The sequence below is a fragment of the Urocitellus parryii genome, chromosome 3, assembly GCF_045843805.1.
Source record: "Urocitellus parryii isolate mUroPar1 chromosome 3, mUroPar1.hap1, whole genome shotgun sequence".
NCBI lineage: Eukaryota > Metazoa > Chordata > Mammalia > Rodentia > Sciuridae > Urocitellus > Urocitellus parryii.
The window spans coordinates 213204024-213225900 of NC_135533.1; the positions used below are offsets into that span (position 1 = coordinate 213204024).

Genomic DNA, 21877 nt, shown 5'->3' on the forward strand with positions numbered 1-21877 from the left:
TTGCTCCTCTTTTTCTAGGATTTTGACATGAAGTATGAGATCATTTATTTGTTGGTTTTTTCTTTTTTTGAGGAATGAACTCCAAGCAATGAATTTTCCTCTTAGGACTGCTTTCAATGTGTCCCATAGATTCCGATATGTTGTGTCCGTGTTTTCATTTAACTCTAGGAATTTTTTAATTTCCTCCTTGATGTCTTCAATAACCCATATGTCATTCAGCAACCTGTTGTTCATTCTCCAAGTGATGCTTGATTTTTCCTTTCTTCTTTTATCATTGATTTTCAGTTTCATTCCATTATGATCAGATAAGATGCATGGTATTTTCTCTACCCCTTTATATTGTCTAAGAGTTGCCCTGTGACATAATATATGGTCTATTTTTGAGAAGGTTCCATGTGCTGCTGAAAAAAAAGTGTAACTACTTGATGTTGGGTGGTAAAGTCTATATATGTCAATTAAGTCTAGGTTATTAATTGTGTTGTTGAGTTCTATAGTTTCCTTGTTTAACTTTTGTTTGGAAGATCTGTCCAGTGGTGAGAGAGGTGTGTTGAAGTCTCCCATGATGATTGTATGGTGGTCTATCAGACTCTTGAACTTGAGAAGAGTTTGCTTGATGAACACCGCTGCACCATTATTTGGGGCATATATATTTATGATTGTTATGTCTTGTTGGTTTATGGTTCCCTTGAGCAGTATGAAGTGTCCTTCTTTATCCCTTTTGATTAGCTTTGGCTTGAAATCTATTTTATTAGATATGAGTATGGACATGCCTGCTTGTTTCCGCTGTCCATATGAGTGGTATGATTTTTCCCAACCTTTCACCTTCAGTCTATGGATATCTTTTTCTATCAGATGCGTCTCCTGTAGACAGCATATTGTTGGGTCTTGTTTTGTGATCCATTCTACTAGCCTGTGTCTCTTAATTGGTGAGTTTAAGCCATTGACATTTAGGGTTATTATTGAGATATGGTTTGTACTTCTATCCATATTTGTTTGTTGATGTTACTAAACCTGATTTGTTATCCTCTTTGACTACTTTCCCCCCTTTACTGTCCTACCTCCCATTGTTGGTTTTCAATGTTATTTTCCATTTCCTCTTCCTGCAATGTTTTGCCAAGGATTTTTTGAAGAGATGGTTTTCTAGCTGCGAATTCTTTTAACTTTTGTTTATCATGGAAGGTTTTAATTTCATCTTCTAACCTGAAGCTTAATTTTGCCGGATACACGATTCTTGGTTGGAACCCATTTTCTTTCAGTGTTTGAAATATGTTATTCCAGGATCTTCTAGCTTTCAGAGTCTGTGTTGAGAGATCAGCTGTTATCCTGATTGGTTTACCCCTAAATGTAATCTGCTTCCTTTCCCTTGTAGCTTTTAAAATTCTTTCCTTATTCTGTATGTTGGACATCCTCACTATAATGTGTCTAGGTGTGGATCTCTTATGGTTTTGTACATTCGGCGTCCTGTAGGCTTCTAGGATTTGGGATTCTGTCTCATTCTTCAAGTGTGGGAAGTTTTCTCGTATTATTTCATTGAATAGGCTGTGTATTCCTCTGGTGTGGAGCTCTGTGCCTTCCTGTATCCCCATGACTCTTAAATTTGGTCTTTTGATATTGTCCCATATTTCTTGGATGTTCTGTTCATGGTTTCTTAGCAGACTTGCTGAGCTGTCTATGTTCTTTTCCAGTTGAAATACTTTGTCTTCATTGTCTGATGTTCTCTCTTCTAAGTGATCTACTCTGCTGGTAGTATTCTCAATTGAGTTTTTAAGTTGGTTTATTTTTTCCTGCATTTCTAATATTTCTATTTGTTTGTTTTTTATTTCCTCTATCTCCCTATGAAATTGATCTTTTACTTCCTGGATTTGTTTGTCAATGTGATCTTTCATTATCTGATTTTGCTGTCTCATGTCTTCCTTGAGACTCCAGATCATCTGAAGCATGTATATCCTGATCTCTCTATCTGACATTCCATCTGTTGCACCTATTACCTCTTCTAAAGTTGAGTTGACCTGCATTGCCTGTGGTCCTTTCTTTCCTTGTCTTTTCATACTGCTGGCGTTTCTTTCTGCTTGGTGAAACTGTTGTGCTTTGAAATTTTCCCTCTATTTATTTATATTGCTCTTGTATAGTTGAATAATCACCCTTGCAGGGCATGTAGTGGCTGTGATCCTCCTCCAATTGGTGTGATCCATCTACCACGCTGGCAGGCCCTAGGTCTGCTCTGCTGGTCGGTCAAAGGTCTGCCTACCCAGCAGGCACGAGGGGCACCTCTATCACTCCGCAGGTTGCTGGGCCTAACCTCCCGATGGGTCGAAGGTTCGCCTAGCTTGCAGGGGGCTGCTCCCGGAGCGAGAGCTAGGCCTCCCGGGGGAGCCCGGATGATGGAGGCCGACTGCCGGTTCAGGCGGGGCGGGCCAAGCCGCACTGGGTGCCGGCGGCTTGCAAACGCGGCTGGTATCAGCAGGACTTAACTCCTGCCCCCGCTGCGGGGGCACCTTTATCGCCGAGTAGCTGCGGTCGCGTGGTTGGGAACCGGGCGGGTGGGGCCGCTTCTCCCAGGGCAAGAGCTGGGCCTCCCGGGGGAGCCCGGATGGCGTAGGACTGCCGGTTCAGGCGGGGCGGGCCAAGCCGCTCCGGGATCCCGCGGGTTGCAAAGGTGGCTGGCGTCTGCAGGACTTAACTTCTGCACCCGCTGCCGGTTCGGGCGGGGCGGGCCAAGCCGCTCAGGGATCCCGCTGGTTGCAAAGGCGGTTGGCGTCTGCAGGACTTAACTTCTGCACCCGCCGCCGGTTCGGGCGGGGAGGGCCAAGCCGCCCAGGGATCCCGCGGGTTGCAAAGGTGGTTGGCGTCTGCAGGACTTAACTTCTGCACCCACCACGTGGGCACCTTTATTGCCTAGTAGCTGTGGCTGCCTGGTTAGGAACCGGGCGGGTGGGGCCGCTTTTCCCAGGGCGAGAGCTAGGCCTCCCGGGGGAGCCTGTATGGCGGAGGACTGGCGGTTCCGGCGGGGCGGGCCAAGCCGCTCAGGGATCCCGTGGGTTGCAAAGGTGGCTGGCGTCTGCAGGACTTAACTTCTGCACCCGCCACGAGGGCACCTTTATCTCCAAGTAGCTGAGGCCACCTGGTTAGAAACCGGGCGGGTGGGGCGGCTTCTCCCAGGGCGAGAGCTAGGCCTCCCGGGGGAGCCCGTATGGCGGAGGACTGCCGGTTCGGGCGGGGTGGGCCAAGCAGCTCAGGGATCCCGCGGGTTGCAAAGGCGGTTGGCGTCTGCAGGACTTAACTTCTGCACCCGCCACGTGGGCACCTTTATTGCCGAGTAGCTGTGGCTGCCTGGTTAGGAACCGGGCGGGTGGGGCCGCTTTTCCCAGGGCGAGAGCTAGGCCTCCCGGGGGAGCCCGTATGGCGGAGGACTGCCAGTTCGGGCGGGGCGGGCCAAGCCACTCAGGGTTCCCGGGGGTTGCAAAGGTGGCTGGCATCTGCAGGACTTAACTTCTGCACCCGCCACGTGGGCACCTTTATCACCGAGTAGCTGTGGCCGCCTGGTTAGGAAGCGGGCGGGTGGGGCCGCTTCTCCCAGGGCGAGAGCTAGGCCTCCAGGGGGAGCCGCCTGCCGGAGCGGCTGATGGTTGGGGGACTAGACCTCTGTGCCCGCGTGGCCTTCCAAGATCCACTTCTCTGGGGCAACCTGTCACTTCGAGTAAACCTACCAGTTCACGGCAGCTCTCCTCTTAAGGAAGTTATGCTAGAAGTTCCTCCGTAGCTAGGCTGCAGCTGTTTCGATGAGTCTTTCATATCCCGTTAAAGTGGAGACGTTGGAGTCGCTGCTTCCTCGCCGGCCGCCATGTTGGATCGACCCATATGTTTCATTTTAATACTTCTCTTATGTAGGTATATGCTGCATATTTGGGGTTAAATGACCATCACCTTTCATTTGTGATTACTCAGACACTCTACCATGTTAGGCACAGAGGTGATAAAAACGAATAAAAGGATGATAAATATTGAATAGATGCTAGCTCTGTGTGCAGATCCTGCTCTTTGCTTGCTCAGTGAGGTTCTAACACTCTGGTGCTCTCCTGTCAGTACCTTCCTCCTACTTAGGAACATCCCACAGAGCCAGAGAAAAGATTGAACATTACGTGTTTGTGTCTGTGTCAAGGATACCTGAGCCCCATACTTCTCTTAACAGCATCTACAACCTTCAATTACCAAGAACAATGACAGTGATATCCATGAGTCTAGGAGAAGAAAGCAGGAAAGAAGGGAAGTGACCAGAGACCTTTGGAGCTTGGTCTGAGACATGTTTCAGAGTTCCACATTATTTCAATGCTGCAATGGTGCTTTGACAATCATTCTGAGCAGTACTACCACTGTTTTTTAATTAATGAATTCTTAATTAATAAAAAGCTTAATGACCAAATAAAGGTCACTGAAGCATATAAATGTTATAGCTCACATAATAATTTTTGTTCTTTATATTTTACCCTAATAAAAATGGACCTAAAAGCTTATGAAGCTCTAAAAAATCATAGAACTGAAAGAAGTAAATTGAGAAAATAAGGTTCCTCCTAATTATAGCTAGTGTCCAAATCTTAAGTGGACCTTCATTTTCTTTTATTCATCTTCCTGAATTAACATTGGGAAGTCCTTAGAGATGGGTACTGCATGGATCAATTAGTCTAATTGTGAGCTCTGTGCATTGAGCTTCCAAGGTCATATATTAGACCACAATCAGTCTGTGCCTGTAGCCCTTCAGTGGATGGTTCTTGCTAGTGAGTTGCATGCCTGTGTCTCCTGCTGTGGTTCCATATTAGAAAGCTCCCAGCATATTTATCGGAATGCTGGGCAAAGGGTCTGAGCCTTCAATGGGCACCAGGTATGGGTGGGTCTTGGGATGTGCACTTCTTTGTCATGAGCCAGCAGAGAAGCAGCATAACCTTGTAAGTGCCATTGTAGCCTAGGGATCCTGGAAAAAAAGATCCAAAGTATTATTTTTATATTACAAGTAGAAATCCCCAGTTTGAGTATCCAGATGGGAAGATCTCAACATGATAAGTTTCATGTATGATGTTTGTGAATTTTTGTTTTTATTTTTGCTGGGATATCATATACCTCATTTATAATGTGCTTTCCACTCACACTGGTGTAAGGAATAATAGTAATGGAGACACAAAGACAAGATGTAGAGGCAGGAAAAGAAGTGGCCCCTTGTCCAAGCGGCCACATTTATTTATATCAATAGGTTACATTAGGTCATTAGTGCCATAACTACGTATTGTTTAGAGTATCAGTAATGTTGCTTATTCTGCAGTTACATTTCAATATGCAATGTCAGGAGCTTTGTGCAGCTCTCAAGAAAGTCCCTTATCTAAAGTTACTCTTAAGAGGGCAGATAGGAGCACCAGTGTTTGGTGAAATGTTATTGATATCTAGCAAGCAAGTTCCTTTATTCCCAGAAGTTAAAGTGCCTAAGATCAAGGTCGAAACTGATAATACTCTGAACACAGAGCTTCCTCATGAACAACATTGCTACAGTAGCCAGGCATCCCAAGTCTTTCACATGGAAGTTTACCAGCAGCCAGGCATTCTGTACTTTTGCACAGAAACTTCCTAGCCACCAAGCATGCCACAATCATGCAGTTTATCAGAGACCCCGCTGACCAACACACTGGTTCTATTTACTACAAAAATCTGACATACCACAGCACAATGGGTCCTTCAAACATGTTTCCAAAGCTCTATGAAAGGACTGTGGTAGTGGTGAAAAGGATGGTGAGGAGGAGGACAGAGGCCAGAGCACCATGAACTGAGGTGCAGGGCTTCCCAGGCTCAGGGGTGAGCAACGTGTTCTATGTCATTTCATGTGCACCATCTCACTTTAGTTATATGTGTCCACATATTATTTTGTAGAAAAAATGTAACTTTGTTAGGTGGGAAAGAGTGCAGCCTGTTCGCACTGGGCTGCCTGACCATGGCCACAGGGCATCACAGGAGAACCCTGGCAGGCTGTCCCATCAGCAAGCCAAACAGCCATTCCTCTTCCCTGTCCTTCATAAAGACAGCCTTGCCCATGGGCTCTTCCTTGTGAGATTCCTGGGGATCCCAGGGCAGAGCAGTGTGGGCGCCTATTGCATGCACCATGTAAGAACAGCCACAGGTCACAGGAGAGGTCAGTAGGGGAGGCTCATGATCATTCAGCATAGATCACGCTCTAGGGCCCTTCCAGAACCTTCCTGGGGCTCCCCACATGCTCCTCCATGCTTGAAAACACCCTGCTGAATCTCAAAGCAAATCTTAGGTCAGATTTAATTTCATTTTTACTTATAAAAATGGAAAGATTTTTTAAATGTGCCTGAGATTTACCAGTGGTTAAGATCTGGGGATTTATGCTGAAAACTGTCAGGTGGGAAAGAATAAAAATATTTTGTGGATCTGTTTTGCAGTCTCTCAGTTCCATTCACTATGTCTGTGAAGCAGTCACTAGTTTCACTGGTGTCTAGACTCAGCCATTCATCTGAGTTGATTTCCAGTTGATGCAACTGCACTGAGAGGTGACAGAATATGGGATATGTGAATAAAATCTGGTCAAAATAAAACCTGGATATTATTGTTATTGTTAGTCATGCCTAGGTTAAGCTTCATGGTGCTCAACTAGTTTGTTCATTGGCCAGTAGTGACAATTTTCCTATTTCTAGATGGCATGTTTTATTTTTGGCCTTACAGATGTGCTGTGTATTCGGAAGAATATCTCACTTTTTATATTTCTGAACCCCTGGGGCTTATGCCCTGCTTGGCACAGGGGGTCACCTAGAGAAAGTCTGTTGAGCATTGAACCCACCCACCTTTTCTTTCCTAAATTGGTCAGAATCAATTTGGATGAACACACTGTGGCCTCCTGGCTGAACTTTCCTTCCTTCCAGTAGTGTCCATGGTAACAGAGACACGCTAAAACAGTATCCTTCTGTGTCCATGTTTTGGAAATAGGAACCCCCTTAATTTTTATTTAATATCATGCACAGTAGATACAGTTTTAGGAATCATATCAGAGATTTGCATGGTTTTGAAGAAAGGCAAGGAGGCAGAAGCTGAAGGGCACTTAACACCTCAGCCTTCCACGAGGCACAGGTCAGTGTTTCACCTCATTCCAGCCTCCACTGCCCTTGACCATGGCTTTCCTCCATAATGCAAATAGTTACCTAATCATGGAGGAATTTGTTTGTTGAAATCATAGTGACCAAAGATTTATTAAGTTTCAAATTTCCCTTTGATGCTGCACATGTTGTGGAGATGGTGTTATTTTCTGTGTTTCCCTTAAGCAGTGATCAGGGAGAGGAGGAGAGATTCGCACACTGTGCACACACTGGCAGGTGGGGTGTGGGTCTGAAATGTTGCCTTCCTGACTCCAGACCAGGGCACCAGCTCTTCTGCTGCAGCCAGAGGGAAACAGTATTCCCTGCACAAGTTGAAATTTCCTCAGGAGACTTCAAGGACAGCATATTACTTCTTGGGCATGGAGCTTCATTCTCCTGATACATATAAGGAATTTAGAAGATGCAGGCGATTTTGACTGTTCTTGTAGGGACAGAAATGCAGGTCATTTATAGTAAATTTGGACATGCCTTTTTCATTGGAAATCAAACGACATGTTATCCAGACATTCTTATTTGTGTGACTGGGAGGGAGGCAGAAGGGCTTTGAAATGATTGCCATATTAATTTTCTAATTTAAGGAGGTCCTTTCTCCAATACTTTGCATCTGATAAAGCCTTTAAAGTAGAGAAATGTGCTTCACAGGGAGACTTCACACCACAAGTGACTGTAAAGCAGTACATTTACGGGCAACTATTATTGTGTTGCCCACTAGTTAGATGAGCTCTAATTACTTTAAAGGCAATATTTAATAAGAAAGCTGTCTGGGTAGATAATGTTGACATAGAAATAACAACAGAAAGTTACCCCACTTCCTGACAGTAGGTGTGTTTGGGAGACAGGTTTGCAGGAAAATGGAATCATGCAGAAATACAAATTTCTTAGAAAATTGTTCAAATCTTGTTCTAATGTTAGTCCTGAGTTAGGTGTCATCAAAATTGTATGTTTTAATATATATCATTAAGTATAATAATAGCTAATAGTTCAGAGCATGTTCTAAGAGCCAGGATATTGTTAGACTGTGGTTTCCTTTTCTGTTGTAAGAAAGGACTTCACATGCAAATATGCTGATTAAATTGGTGTGGGTCTCATGTCTTAAAGTACATCCAAAAGTACCCACAGGTGTATATAATAATGAGACAGAAGCATTACTATACAATTGGAAAGATTTAAAACATAATCTCATATATTGTCCATACAAGGCTCATGATTATTTCCCCATATTTACAATTTGGAAATTACCCAGAAGTGTTTGCTTTATTTCCTATGATTTTTTTTGTGCTATTTTCCAATTCAGTCACAGTGGGAACTGGCAAATAACAAACTTAAGTTACCCTTATGTGGCTTTGGGAAGAGAACTGCAGTGCATGTCTCAGGAATGGTCAGACATTCGTGATGTGGCCATAGGGTGGTTGGAAAAGAGATCTGAGTCTGGGGCTTTCAATGGTGCTAAAGTCTTCAACTGCAAACTTGATGGGTTGAGATTACAAAACCATGAAGCAGTTTTAACAGGTCAGATGGGGGAAAAAAGGACTTATTTGTACAGAAGATAATTTCCTGATATTGTATGGGTTGATACAAATGATATTTTATAAATTAAACTATTCAAAGTGTTTCTCTTCATTTATGATTTCAATATCATCTATTTCTGTCACATTGGTTGTATTACTGTTGATTATGTGCATTTAACTCAATCGTATCGATTGAAATCTGAAGTTCTCTAAAGACTGGAATATTTGTTTTATATTATAAATGTTTTGAACAGCAAGCTTAAAACCCAGAGGAAGGAAATGAGGAAATCAATGAATGGTGAAACCCTTTGAAGATATCTGACACACCTACTGTCAGTGGTGTCTTAAGTGGAATAAGTCAAAGAAATTTGTCTCAACTTCTTAGCAAAAAATAAGTTAAAATGAGCTTGTGATTAATTAAATTTTTAATGAAGATTATTTTTTGCTTAATAGGAAGGTTAGTACTGTTTCCTGAAATTTCCTTCAAAAAGTAGACTGTATTTTATTGTGATCATGAACTTCTTCTCTCCTCTGCTCCTGGGCTTCTAATATTTCTCAGTTCAATGTCTGCAAATAGGGTGTGGAAAGAGGGGTGAATGATGGAGAGTAAAGAGTATGCAAGACTGGGTGTACAGTTTTGAGAATTACATTGAAGGCATGTGGATCTCCAGTGTGAGAACAACCCTTGTGAATACTTGCATTCAAATGTACACAGAATGAGGGGTGCTTGCTGATATGTTTCTTTTCCCTTACTCTTTTTATCAAAAGATGTCTCAGATATATAGATGCACACAATCTAACAGATGTCTCTGAATTCCAACTCCTGAGCCTCTCAGAGGACAAAGACCTGCAGCCCGTCCTCTTTGGACTGTTCCTGTCCATGTACCTGGTCACAGTGCTTGGGAACCTGCTCATCATCCTGGCTGTCAGCTCTGACCCCCACCTCCACACCCCCATGTACTTCTTCCTCTCCAACCTGTCCTTGGCTGACATCTGCTTCATCTCCACCACGGTTCCAAAGATGCTGGTGAACATTCAAACTCACAGCAGAGCCATCTCCTATGTGGGCTGCCTGACACAGATGTCTCTTTTTACCATTTTTGCATGTATGGATTATATGCTCCTGACTGTGATGGCCTATGATCGTTTTGTGGCCATTTGTCATCCCCTGCATTATCTGGTCATGATGAACCCTCGCCTCTGTGGCTTCTTTGTTGTCATTTCTGTTCAGCCTTTTGGAATGCCAACTGCACATTTTAATGTTACAAATCACCAAGTTCAAGGACATGGAAATCGCTAGTTTCCTCTGTGACCCTTCTCAGCTTCTCAATCTCTCTTGTTCCAACACCTTCTATAATATCTTGGTCAAGTATTTTCTTGGAGCAGTATATGGCCTTTTCCCCATCGCAGGGATCCTTTTCTCCTACTATAAAATTGTTTCCACCATTCTGAGGATCCCATCCTCAGGGGGGAGGTACAAAGCCTTCTCCACCTGTGGGTCTCACCTGGCAGTTGTTGGCTTATTTTTAGGAACAGCTTTTGGAGTGTACCTTGGGTCAGCTGCATCATATTCTCCCAGGAAGGGTGCCGTGGCCTCTGTGATGTACACTGTGGTCACCCCCATGCTCAACCCCTTCATCTATGGCCTGAGAAACAGCAACATTAAAAGTGTCCTGAGGAGGTGGCAGAAACAGCAGAAATGTCTCATATAGCACATGAAGAATCCAGTTGCACTGTTTATTAGAAAATCCAGCAAAGCTCAACATACAGTCCTTTAATCTGAGTTTATAGTAATACTTAGAGCTTTAGTTTTTAGTTTTTCACATTCTTTTTATTTTTATTTTTAGTGGATGGGAACCCAGTTTTTATTTGGCTACTCATCAAGGTGGACTAGGCATCAGGCCCCTCCAAGTTTGCAGGTCCCAGGGCTGAGGTGGTTTAGGGGCAGTGCCACCAGGTGTCTTAGTGAGGGAGATCACTCCTCCCTGGTCTTCCCCCTGCTGCTCGACCTGGACTTTGCTTACTTCTCACACATGTCCTCCTTCCGGAGCCTCAGGCTTCTTGCTGTTAGGTTCCAGTCTATTACCTGTTCTTCTCATCTTCTGCCCACACTTACAGCCTCCTGCACATTATTCACAGGTTGTATCCTACCTGGTACCTGGGCCAGCTACATATATTAAGACCTCCCTGCCCAAAGCACAGGAACGTCATCCTCAGGCTGGTGGAGGAGCCTGAGGGCCCCTGGTCCTGAGTTCCCAAGCCAAAAGGCTTCTCCTTGGCAGAGGCCAGGGCCTCAGAGGCATCTTCCCTCCCCCTCACCTAAAACTGCCTGTGCAATCCCAACCTAGCCCTTAGAGTTGAGCCAAGTCTCCCCACAGCACCATCCACAGTGGAGTTTGGTAGTGGTCCACTTGGAAACAGTCGTTGCCAAGCAACCACAGCCAAACTCCTGAGCCTGTGCCCTTCCAGGACTCTGATTGGCTGTGGAGTGAACTCTCTTCAGCATACATGTGTGAGGCCAACAAAAGCAGAGCCTTTCCTTCCTTTTTTAAATTTTTTTTTCTAATTAGTTTCTCATATTCTTTGTTCAATGCCTGTAGCTAATCTTTGAAGGAATGTTTGGGAATTTTTCACATTTGGAACCAATTATCACTTTGGAAAAATGAAAAATTTTGGAGATGGATCACGGTGTCAGTGTCATAAAAATACACATGTGATTAATGCTTCAATCTATATACTTCAGAAAGGTGAAATTGTAACTTTTGTAGCTTAAATTTACCATAATAATACTAATATGAAAAAATGTTTAAAAAGAAATTAATATTAGAGAAAAACCTCGTTATTAGTTGATACAAACTGTAAATATTTATTGATGTCTATTTTCTCCTCCTCTTCTTCCTGATATATTTCAACTACTTGGTAAATTGGATGCCCTAGGCATTGAGCCACCAAGTTCCCAGATGCACAATTTGATGATCTTACAAATTACCAGCTTCAAGGATGTGGAAATTTCTAGTTTCTTCTGTGATCCTTCTCAACTTTTGAATCTTTCCTGTTCTGACACCTTCTCTGATAACATATTCAAGTATATTTTTTTGTTGCCACATATGGCCTTTCCCCATCTCTAGGATGCTTTTCTTTTACTAATTTTATGTCCTCCACTCTGAGGATCCCATTCTTAGGAGGGAAGTACTAAGGCTTCTCCACCTGTGCTCTCCTGGCTGTGTTTGTTTATTTTATGGAACAGGCATTGACGAATACATTGATTCAGCTGTGTCACATACTCCCAAAAAGGGTGCAGTGGCCTCGGTGATGTACACTGTGGTCACCTCCATGCTGAACCCCTTCATCTACAGCCTGAGGAACAGGGACATTAAAGGAGCACTGAGGATTCTGCACAGCAGATATGGTCCTATATAGAATTCTAGATAGGGCAGAGAGGTGGGAGGGAAAGGGAGGGGGCAGGGGATTAGCAAGGATGGTGGAATGTGATGGCCACCATTATCCAAAGTACATATATGAAGAGATGAATTGGTGCCGATATACTTTATATACAACCAGTGTTATGAAAAATTGTGCTATATATGTGTAATAAGAATTGTAATGCATTCTAGTATCATTTATTTTTTAATCAATAAAAAATAAAAATAATAATAATAAAAAAGATATTGTGTCCACCCCCAAAAATATATATTCAAAATAAATTGAAAACTCAAAATCACTGTTCTATGTTAAATAATTTCATCTGTAGTAGCTTAACAATACAATTAACCAAGGCAAAAAACTATGCTACAAATGTGACTGTTATAAGATAAAAAAAAGAATCCATCTGGTCCTTGGCTTTTCTTGGTTGGTAGGCTTTTGATGTTTGTCTAGAAATGTTTTAATGTCTTCCATATTTTCTGTTATCTTGGAATATAAATTTTCAAAATAGTTTCTAATTATCTTCTGTATTTCACACGTCAGTTTTGATGTTTTCTTCTTCATCTTGTATTTTAGTAATTTGAGTTTTCTTTCTCTTTTCTTTTGTTAGAATGACCAGGGCTTTGTTTATTTTATTTATTTTTTCCAAGAACCAACTTTTTTTGTCAGTTTTTTCAATTGTTTTTATTTCATTGATTTCAACTCTGATTTTAATTATTTCCTGTCTTCTACTGCTGTTGGTGTTGATTTCTTCTTCTTTTTTTCCCTAGGGCTTTGAGACATAGTTTTATTCATTTATTTGTTGACTTTTTATTCTTTTAATGAATGCACTCAAGGCATTAAACTATTGTGACATATTTTATCAGTGTTCTCATTTACTTGTAAAAATTTTATTTAAACCTTGATTTCTTCTACTATCCATTAATCTTTCAATAGTGTATTATTTAGTCTCCATTTGTTACAGTAGCTTGTATTTTTTCAATTTATCATCAATTTCAAATTTCATTCCATTGTGGTCTGATAGAATGTAGTGTATTATCTCTCTCTCTCTCTCTCTCTCTCTCTCTCTCTCTCTCTCTCTCTCTCTCTCTCTCTCCTCTCTCTTTCTCTTTGTATTTACTAAAAGTTGCTTTGTGGCATAAGATATGGTCTATTTTAGAGAAAGAGTAATGTGCTTCTAAGAAGAAAGCATATACATTTGTTGATGGATTAAATATGTTAAGTCTGAATTACTGATTGTATTACTTAGTTCTATAGTTTCCTTATTTAGTTTTTGTTTGGAATATCTGTCCAGTAGTGAGAGAGGTATGTTAAATTCACCCAGTATTTTTGTGCTGTAGTCTATTTAACTCTTGAAATTGAGAAGGGTTTGTTTGATGTACATAGATGTTCCATTGTTTGGGGCATAACTATTTATAATTGTTATGTCCTGCTTATATATACTTCCCTTAAGAAGTATGAAATGTTCTTCTTCATTTCTTCTGATAACTTTGGTTTGAACTCTACTTTATCTGAGATGAAAATGGAAACCCCTGCTTGTATATGCAATCCATATGAGTGATAAGTTTTCTCCCCATACTTTTAACTTCAGCCTGCAAATGTCTTTGCCCATGAACATATTGTTGGGTCTTGCTTTTTAATCCAATCTGCCAATCTATGTCTTTTGATTGATGAGTTTAGACCATTAACATTCAAGGTTATTATTGTGATATGTTTTGTATTCCCTGTCATTTTGATTTCTTTCTGTTTTTTTTTTTTTTTTACATAGTTTCTCCTTTGGTTGAATGTCCCTTTAGAGTAGATCCTCCCTTTGCTGGTTTTCACTGACTGAACAGGTCTTGTTTGTGTCTGGTCACTGAAACACAAGTCCTATACTTCTCCTTAACAGCATCTACAAACTTCAGTTACTCAAGAACAATGGCAGACATTGTCCATGAGCCTAGGAAAAGTAAAGTAGGAACAGAGGGGAGTCAGAGGAAACCCTAGAGCTTATTCTGAGACACACTTTAGAGTTTCTCACCATTCCAATGCTGCAGAGTTCTTTGACAATTGCCTGAGCAGGAGACCACTATTTTTTAAATGACTGAATGCTTCATTTAAAAAAAATGACCAAATAAAAGTAACTAAAGCATAAGCTCATTAGGTTCAAATAGCAATGTTTTGTTACTTATATTTATATTGCATATTTATACTAAGAATAGACATTAAAAGCTGATTATCTTTAAAACACAGAAGTGAGAGCAGTAAATTGAGTACACAAAGTCCCTCCCAATTATAGCTAGGATTCAAATCTTAAGTGGACCTTCATTTTCTTTTCTTCATCTTCCTACATTAATGTTGAGAAGTCCTTAGAGATGGCATTGCATGGACCAATTAGTTCAATAATGAGCTCTGTGCATTGAGCTTCCAAGATCCTATATTAGTCCACAGTCAGCCTGTGCCTGCAGCCCTTCAGTGTATGGTTCTTGTCCAGTGAGCTGCTTGGCTGTATCCCCTGCTGTGGTTCTGCATCAGGAAGCTCCCAGCTGACAGCACATTCATGGGAATGCTGGGCACAGAGTCTGAGCTTTTGCTGGGCACCAGGTATGGATGGGTCTTGGCATATACACTTCTTTGTCATGAGCCAGCAGAGAAGCAGTATAACCCAGTAGGTAGAGATGGAGCCTTGGGACCCTGGAAGCAAGATGGAAAGTATGCTCCTCTATCAGAAGGACAAACATCACAGTTTGAGTATCCAGATAGGTATCTTCAGTATGTCAATTTTCATGCATCTTGTTTGAAAAGTTTATGTTTTTATTTTTGCTAGGGTATTAGATATCTTATTTAAAATGTGCTCTCCATTCACACTGGTTCTGTTTCCCATAAGCTACAAAATGTGTCTTCAGAAGCGTTCACTAGCCTGGTGCAGTGGTGTGTGTATGTAATTCTGGAGTGGTGGGAGGCTGAAGCAGAGGTTTGCGAGTTCATGGCCAGACTCAGCAACTTAGCAAGGCCCTAATCAACTTAGGGAGGTCCTATCTCAAAAAATGAAGAGCTAAGGCTCTGGTCCTGTGGCTCGGCACCCCGAGTTCAATTTCTGGTACCAAAAAAGAAAAAAAAAAACAGAAAGAATGAGAAGAAAAAAGATTTCCTATGCATCATGAAAAGACTCTGGTGGTGATAAGGATGAGGAGGACGATGCCAGAAACCAGAGCACCATGGACTGACGCTCAGAGCATCCCAGGCTCAGCGGGTGAGCAATGTTTTCTCTATCATCGCTTTCATTTTTTGTGCATTGCCCACTCTGAAAATGCATGCCCCATTTGTCATTATTTTACAGTAAAAAAGTAACTTTATAATCATGCAAATTGCTCGTTTGTTAGGTAGCAAAGATGGCAGCATATTTCCACTGGGCTTTCTGACCGTGGACACAGGGTATCACAGGAGAATCCTGGCAGATTGTCCCATCAATAAGCCAAGAGCCATTCCTCTTCCCTGTCACTGCAGAAAGAGAGCCTTGCCTGTGGTTCTCTTCCTTGTGGGATTCCTGGGGATCACAGGGCAGAGCAGGACGGGTGCCTGCTGTGTGAATTGTGTAAGAATGGCCACAGGTCACAGGAGAGTTCACAGTAGGGGAGGCTGATGATCATTCAGCACAGGTCATGCTAGTGGGCCCATTCCATGACCTCCTTGGACCTTACCATATGACCTTTCATGCTTGAAAACAGCCCTCTAATCTTAAAACAAACTTAATATTATGTCTTTATTTTAGTTTATTCTTACATCAATGGAAAGAACGTAAATGTATACCTTATATTAAAACCTTAGGACATAGGTAGAGAACTTTATGTTGTGTGGAAGAAAATATAAACAAACAGCGGATGGCTCTTAGAGTCTTTCAGTCTCATTTATTGTGTCTGTGAAGGAGCAAGCACTAGTGTCTGGATTCAGCATTGATATCTGAGTTGGTTTTTGTTTGATACAACTGCATCAACTAAGGATGAAATAGATACATTGTGCTCTTACAGGAATAATGCGGAATTTTTGAAAAATTTCTGAGCAAAATAAGATGTAGATATTATTTTTACTGTTAGTAGTGATTAGGTTAATCCTCATGCAACTCAGAGAATTTATGCCCTACTCAAAGTTACAATTTTTCTATTTCTGGATTGGATATAATAATTTTGATGCTCCAAACGTCTGTGCTGTGTATTTGGGAAGGTGTCCCTCTTTCTATTTGTGACTCTCTGGGGCTAATGCTTGTCTTGGCACAGGGAGGCATGTAAAACAAATCTGTTCCACATTGAATTCATCTGATCTTTCTTCCCCCAAATGGCCCAAATTAATTTGGATTCATGGACTTCTTGCTTCCAGTCTGTACTTTCATTCTTTGAAGCAATGCCCCATGAAATTCATGGCAAGTTAATCACTCTTGTTCTGTGTCCTTGTCATGGAAATAGAAACCCTTTATTTTTATTTAATTCCCTCTAACTTAGTCAAATTTGAGCACTCATGACATAGATTTTCTAAAGTAAAAAATAGCAAAATGTGGTAGGACCTGAAGGGACCCCCGAAACCCAAGCTTTCTACTGAGGCACATATCAGAGTTTCCCACTGTGGTGTCTCTGGGGTCTGTTGACAATTTCTTTCCTCAATACTGTTGGCATTTCCCTAATCATACACTTTAAATTTAAAGTGACAATGACCAATCAGTTATCAAGTTCTGAATTCCCCTTTGGTGCTGCACATGTTTTGGAGCTGGGGGTTGCTCTCCCTCTCTCCTTAAGCAGTCAGAGCCTGGAGAAGTGGAGTGATTCTCACACACTGGGCACACACTGGCAGGGCTGTGACATCAAGAAAAGTGTTGCTTTTAAAACTCAAATGCAAGCACTTTCACTTCTACCTGAGCAACATGGAAATATCCTATAAACCAGATTTCTTCAGGAGTCATTATGCAGAGAATATGTCATGGTCAGCAGTGTTTTGATGACACATATTAAGATGAAGATGTAGGTGAGAATCACAATCTCTAGGACAAGATTCCCCCATGTTTCTCCTTTACTAGCAAAACAACAATCCTTATTTTTCTCAAACCCTTTTTTAAATATTGAATTGGTATTGGGAACAAGAATAAGCTTTTGGTAACAAGTTGGTAACCTACCTAGGATCCCACAGCTGCCCCCACCCTAGTCTTCTTGGGCAGCTCTGGCACCCCAGGCAACTCCCTTCCACCCTAAGGATGCCAGGTGGCTGGTGAGCTTATTGAGAAATGACTGCTGGAGAACTAGGACCTTGTGGCTTTGTCTTGTGATGAAGCAGAGTAGCTGTACCTGTGGGTAATGTGAAAGACTGAGAGACTGTCCCAGCAGCTGCTAAGGCAACTTTTCTTATGGGGAAGTCCCATGTTCTGTCTCTGAATTCTAAAGATTGCTATATTTTGGTCTATTGGAGAAAAACCAAAAAGGAAACTTAACACAGTAAACCTGTGACTCATTTGGCCATCTGGTAACTTCCCCATCACAGGGGAAGAAATGCTTCTGGAGATGGGTCCAAGGGGTTCCCAGGGCAGAGGAAGACCTTGGCTTCAGACCAGTGGGGTTCTTGGCATATGTGATGGAGAAGAATTTCAGCAGGAGATGGACAGAGGCATGGGCAGAGGTTTATTTATGAAGGCAGATACACATGCAAGGGAGAATGTGGGCTGTCTTAAGGCTGAGAGGAAGCCCTGTTTTGGGCTGAGTGTCAAATGTTCATAGAAGGGCTGCATCCGGTCCTGGACAGGAGGTGAGCCAGGGCATCAGAACAGGGCATGGGCCAAGGGCGTTTTTTTCAAGATTTATAACTGTGCTTTCTACTTCTCAAAGGCTTGTGGATGTTTCCTTTAAGATTCAGTATTTCGACTCTTTTTATTCCAAATTCCTAGCTCACTAACAACTCAAATTTCTGAAGTAATTGTTCAAATCTCTCTATACGGTGTTAGTCCTGAAACAATTATTGTCAAATACTTATATTTTAACATAGGTAGTGGATGTTATTGAAATATGAGAAAGTAATATTCAATGGAGCTTTTTCTAAGTGCCAGGATGTTTTCAAACAGTGGTTTCCAACTCTGGTGTAAGAAAAAAAGCACCTAGGATTTCACATGCAGATATCCTGATTAAACTGGTGTTGGTCTGATTTCACAGTATGTGGATAATCTAAAATATCCAAAGATGAATATAACATTAACTGAGACAAAACCACTAGTTAGGTAATTGGAAAGTTTTTTAAAACCCAAGGTAGTTAATTATTTCCCCAAATTTAGACAAAATCAATCACAGTAAGAAGAGACAAATAATGAATCCAAGTAACACTCACATAGGTTAAGTGAGAGAATTACAATCTGCATATCAGGAATGCCTGACCAGAGAGTCCACAAAGTGGAAATAATGTGGTTAGAAATAAAAGTTGAGCTTTGGGCCTTTTTTTTTTTTTTCTTTGTGACGAAATCTTAAACTGCAAACTTGATGGACTGAGATCACAAAACCATGGAGCAGTTTTAAAAGGTCAGCTGGAGGACAGAAAAAGAAAAACAGTGAAGAGCTCTTCTATATGCCACCTATTCTGCTGATATTGTATGGGTTCACACAAATAAACCAGTATAAAATCAAACTATTCAAAGTGTTTTTTATCATTTATGTTTTTAATATTATCTCTTTCAGCCACATTTGTGATCAGGGTTACTATTGATTTTGTGCATTTATCTCAGTAGTATTTATTGATTCTGAAATGTGCCAAAGACAAGGAAATTTGCATCATATTACATACCTTTAACGAACAAGCTTTAACCTGCAGAAGAGGGCAATGAAAAACTTTAAAAAATGATGAGACACTTTGAAGATAAATGGCTCATGACCATGCTTCTGACTGAGATCTCATTACCCTCAACTTGTTAGCACAAAACAAAGTAAAATGAGCTGGTTCTTAATAAACTTTCATGAACATTATTTTTTCTTAATAAAAAACATTACTGTTCCTGAATTTCCCATCAAATGGTGGGCTATAATTTACTGCAAACATGAACTTCTTCTTTCTGCTCCTGGGCTTTTAACATTAATCAGTTAAATGTCTGAAAAAGGGTGTGGAGAGAGGGGTGAATGATGTAGATAGCAACAGTGAAAGAGTGTGCAAGTCTGGGTGTCTCAGGACTGAGACCTATGTTGAGGGCCTGTGGATCTCCAGTGTGAGCAGCTTCCTAGTGAATACCTGAATCCAGATGCATGCAGAGTGAGTGGAGCCTGCTGATGGGTTTCTTTTTTTTTCTTACACTCTTTGCTTTTCAAAAGGTGTCCAAGCAACACAAAAGCACACAATTTAACTCACATATCAGAATTCTATCTAATGGAACTCTCAGAGGATCCATACCTGCAGCCCCTCCTCTTTGGACTGTTCCTGTCCATGTACCTGGTCATGGTGCTTGGGAACCTGCTCATCATCCTGGCTGTCAGCTCTGACCCCCACCTCCACACCCCCATGTACTTCTTCCTCTCCAACCTGTCCTTGGCTGACATTGGCTTCATCTCTACCACAGTCCCCAAGGTGCTGGTGAACATCAAAACTCACAGCAGAGACATCTCCTATGTGGGCTGCCTGACACAGATGTCTATTTTTACAATTTTTGCGTGTATGGATTATATGCTTCTGAGTGTGATGGCCTATGATCGGTTTTTAGCCATCTGTCACCCCCTGCACTATTTGGTCATGATGAACCCTCGTCTCTGTGGCTTCTTAACTTTGCTTTCATTTTTGTTAAGCCTTTTGGACTCCCAGATGCACAATTTGATGATCTTGAAAATTACCAACTTCAAGAGTGTGGAAATTTCCAGTTTCTTCTGTGACCCTTCTCAACTTCTGAATCTCTCCTGTTCTGACACCTTCTCTAATAACATTGCCAAGTATTTTCTGGGAACATTTTATGGCCTTTTCCCCATCTCAGGGATCTTTTTCTCTTACTATAAAATTGTTTCCTCCATTCTGAGGATCCCATCCTCAGGGGGGAGGTACAAAGCCTTCTCCACCTGTGGGTCTCACCTGGCAGTTGTTGGCTTATTTATAGGCACAGGCCTTGGAGTGTACCTTGGGTCAGCTGCATCACATTCTCCCAGGAAGGGTGCAGTGGCCTCCATGATGTACACTGTGGTCACCCCCATGCTGAACCCCTTCATCTACAGCCTGAGGAACAGGGGCATTAAAGGTGCCCTGAGGAGGCTGCCCAGCAGGATGCCCTAAATCTCAGACCCTGTGGTGTCCAGTTGCAATGTGTGTTGGAAAATTCATTATAACTAATTATCAAGATTGTTTAATCTGCCTCTTCAGGAACATTGATGGGTTTAATACCACACATGATGTAAGTGCAATGCCTCAGCCAGTGATGGGAAGGAATGTTTGGGAGTTCTTCATATTTGGAACAAAGGATCACTTTGAAATAATGAAAGATTTTTGAGATGGTGATGATGAATATTTCTAAAAAACATCTATGTGATCAATGATGCTAATCATAATACTTGAGAATGGTTAAAAGACATTTTTTGACTTAATTTACTTCAACAATATTAATATAAAGCTAATTTTTTTAGGAAATAAAAAATTCTTAGCAGAGAAGAGCCTCTTCCTTAGTAGCGATAAACTGATAAACATTGGTACATCTTCATTTTCTGCTCCTCTTCTCCACCATTAAAATTAGGAAGCTCTTAAGAGTTGCTGATATGCTTTAGCTACTTGGTAAACTAGGAGCCTTATGCACTGAGCCACCAATGTCACACAGTAGTCAACAACCAGCCAGTGCCTCCAGCCCCTCAGCTTGAGGACCCCAGTTCAGTGGGCGCCATTATGCGTCTCTGTCTGCTGTCAATGTCAGCATCAGGAAGTATCTAACTGAGCGTGTGTTGACATCTGGAGGCTAATATCAGGGCCACTGGGCACCAGGGAGGTGGATCTTTGGAGCTGCCCTCCTTAGTTCTAAGTCAGCAGAGCTCCAGTGTGAATCAGGAGCTGCTGTGGAAGGGAAGGGTGGAGGAAGGACATTGTGTAGCATTATTTCTTTGCCATCAGGAGGAACATGCACTTTGTCTACCCAGATGGCAGAATGAGCTGCTGATTGTCAGGGATGATACTGTGAGTTCATAGGCTTTGTTGTGGTGAGCACAACAGAAAGCTCATGGAAAGTCCTCTTTAACTGCCACCTGACTCTTCCTGCCACACACTGTCATCCACATGGGGAGAAAAGACATCCCTTTAAATTGTGTCCTCAACACTCCAGATGGTCTGTGAAGGTGATGATGAGGATGTGAATGAAGAAGAGGATGACTTTTTGTTGGGGATTCTGAATGCCAGGTGCTAAGCTATGTACTACTTGTAGATTGTTTGAATTCACGTGCAAAGTCTTCCCATGGCATAAGTATTACCCAATTTTATTTTAGAGAATAGAAATGACCACAGGGGTGCATGTAACTTGGGCTAGGTATTCAGATTGGATAACTGCAGCCATGTTTGAAACACTGTGTGTATTTGAGGCTTATGGCATTTGTGCAACTCACTGCTGACAGGTTTTCCACTCCACAAAACAATCATGTGTTTCAGTTTCCTGTCACTCCAGGATGGGACCAGTTTTCTTGTGCACTTCCTTTGGAATTTCTGGTAGATTCCAGGACAAAGCAGTCAGGGCATCAGTTGCATCATTTCTGCAAGAATGGCTGAGAGAAGACAAAGGTCTAGGAGAAACATCCCCCTGTATCCCCAACTCCAGGACACACCTGCAGCTGTTACATCCACCTGTAT

At 41.9% G+C, this 21877-nt stretch overlaps 1 protein-coding gene and 1 pseudogene across 1 annotated transcript; both read left to right on the plus strand.

The window, feature by feature from the left end:
- The first annotated feature begins 4838 nt into the window (after positions 1 to 4838).
- Positions 4839 to 10371, plus strand: LOC144253912 (olfactory receptor 7E24-like; annotated as a pseudogene).
- Positions 10372 to 19441: 9070 nt separating this feature from the next.
- Positions 19442 to 20329, plus strand: LOC113178131 (olfactory receptor 7E24-like). Its single transcript, XM_077796562.1, has one exon. The coding sequence runs from the start codon at positions 19442 to 19444 to the stop codon at positions 20327 to 20329; it is 888 nt and encodes a 295-aa protein (XP_077652688.1).
- The last annotated feature ends 1548 nt before the right edge of the window (positions 20330 to 21877 follow it).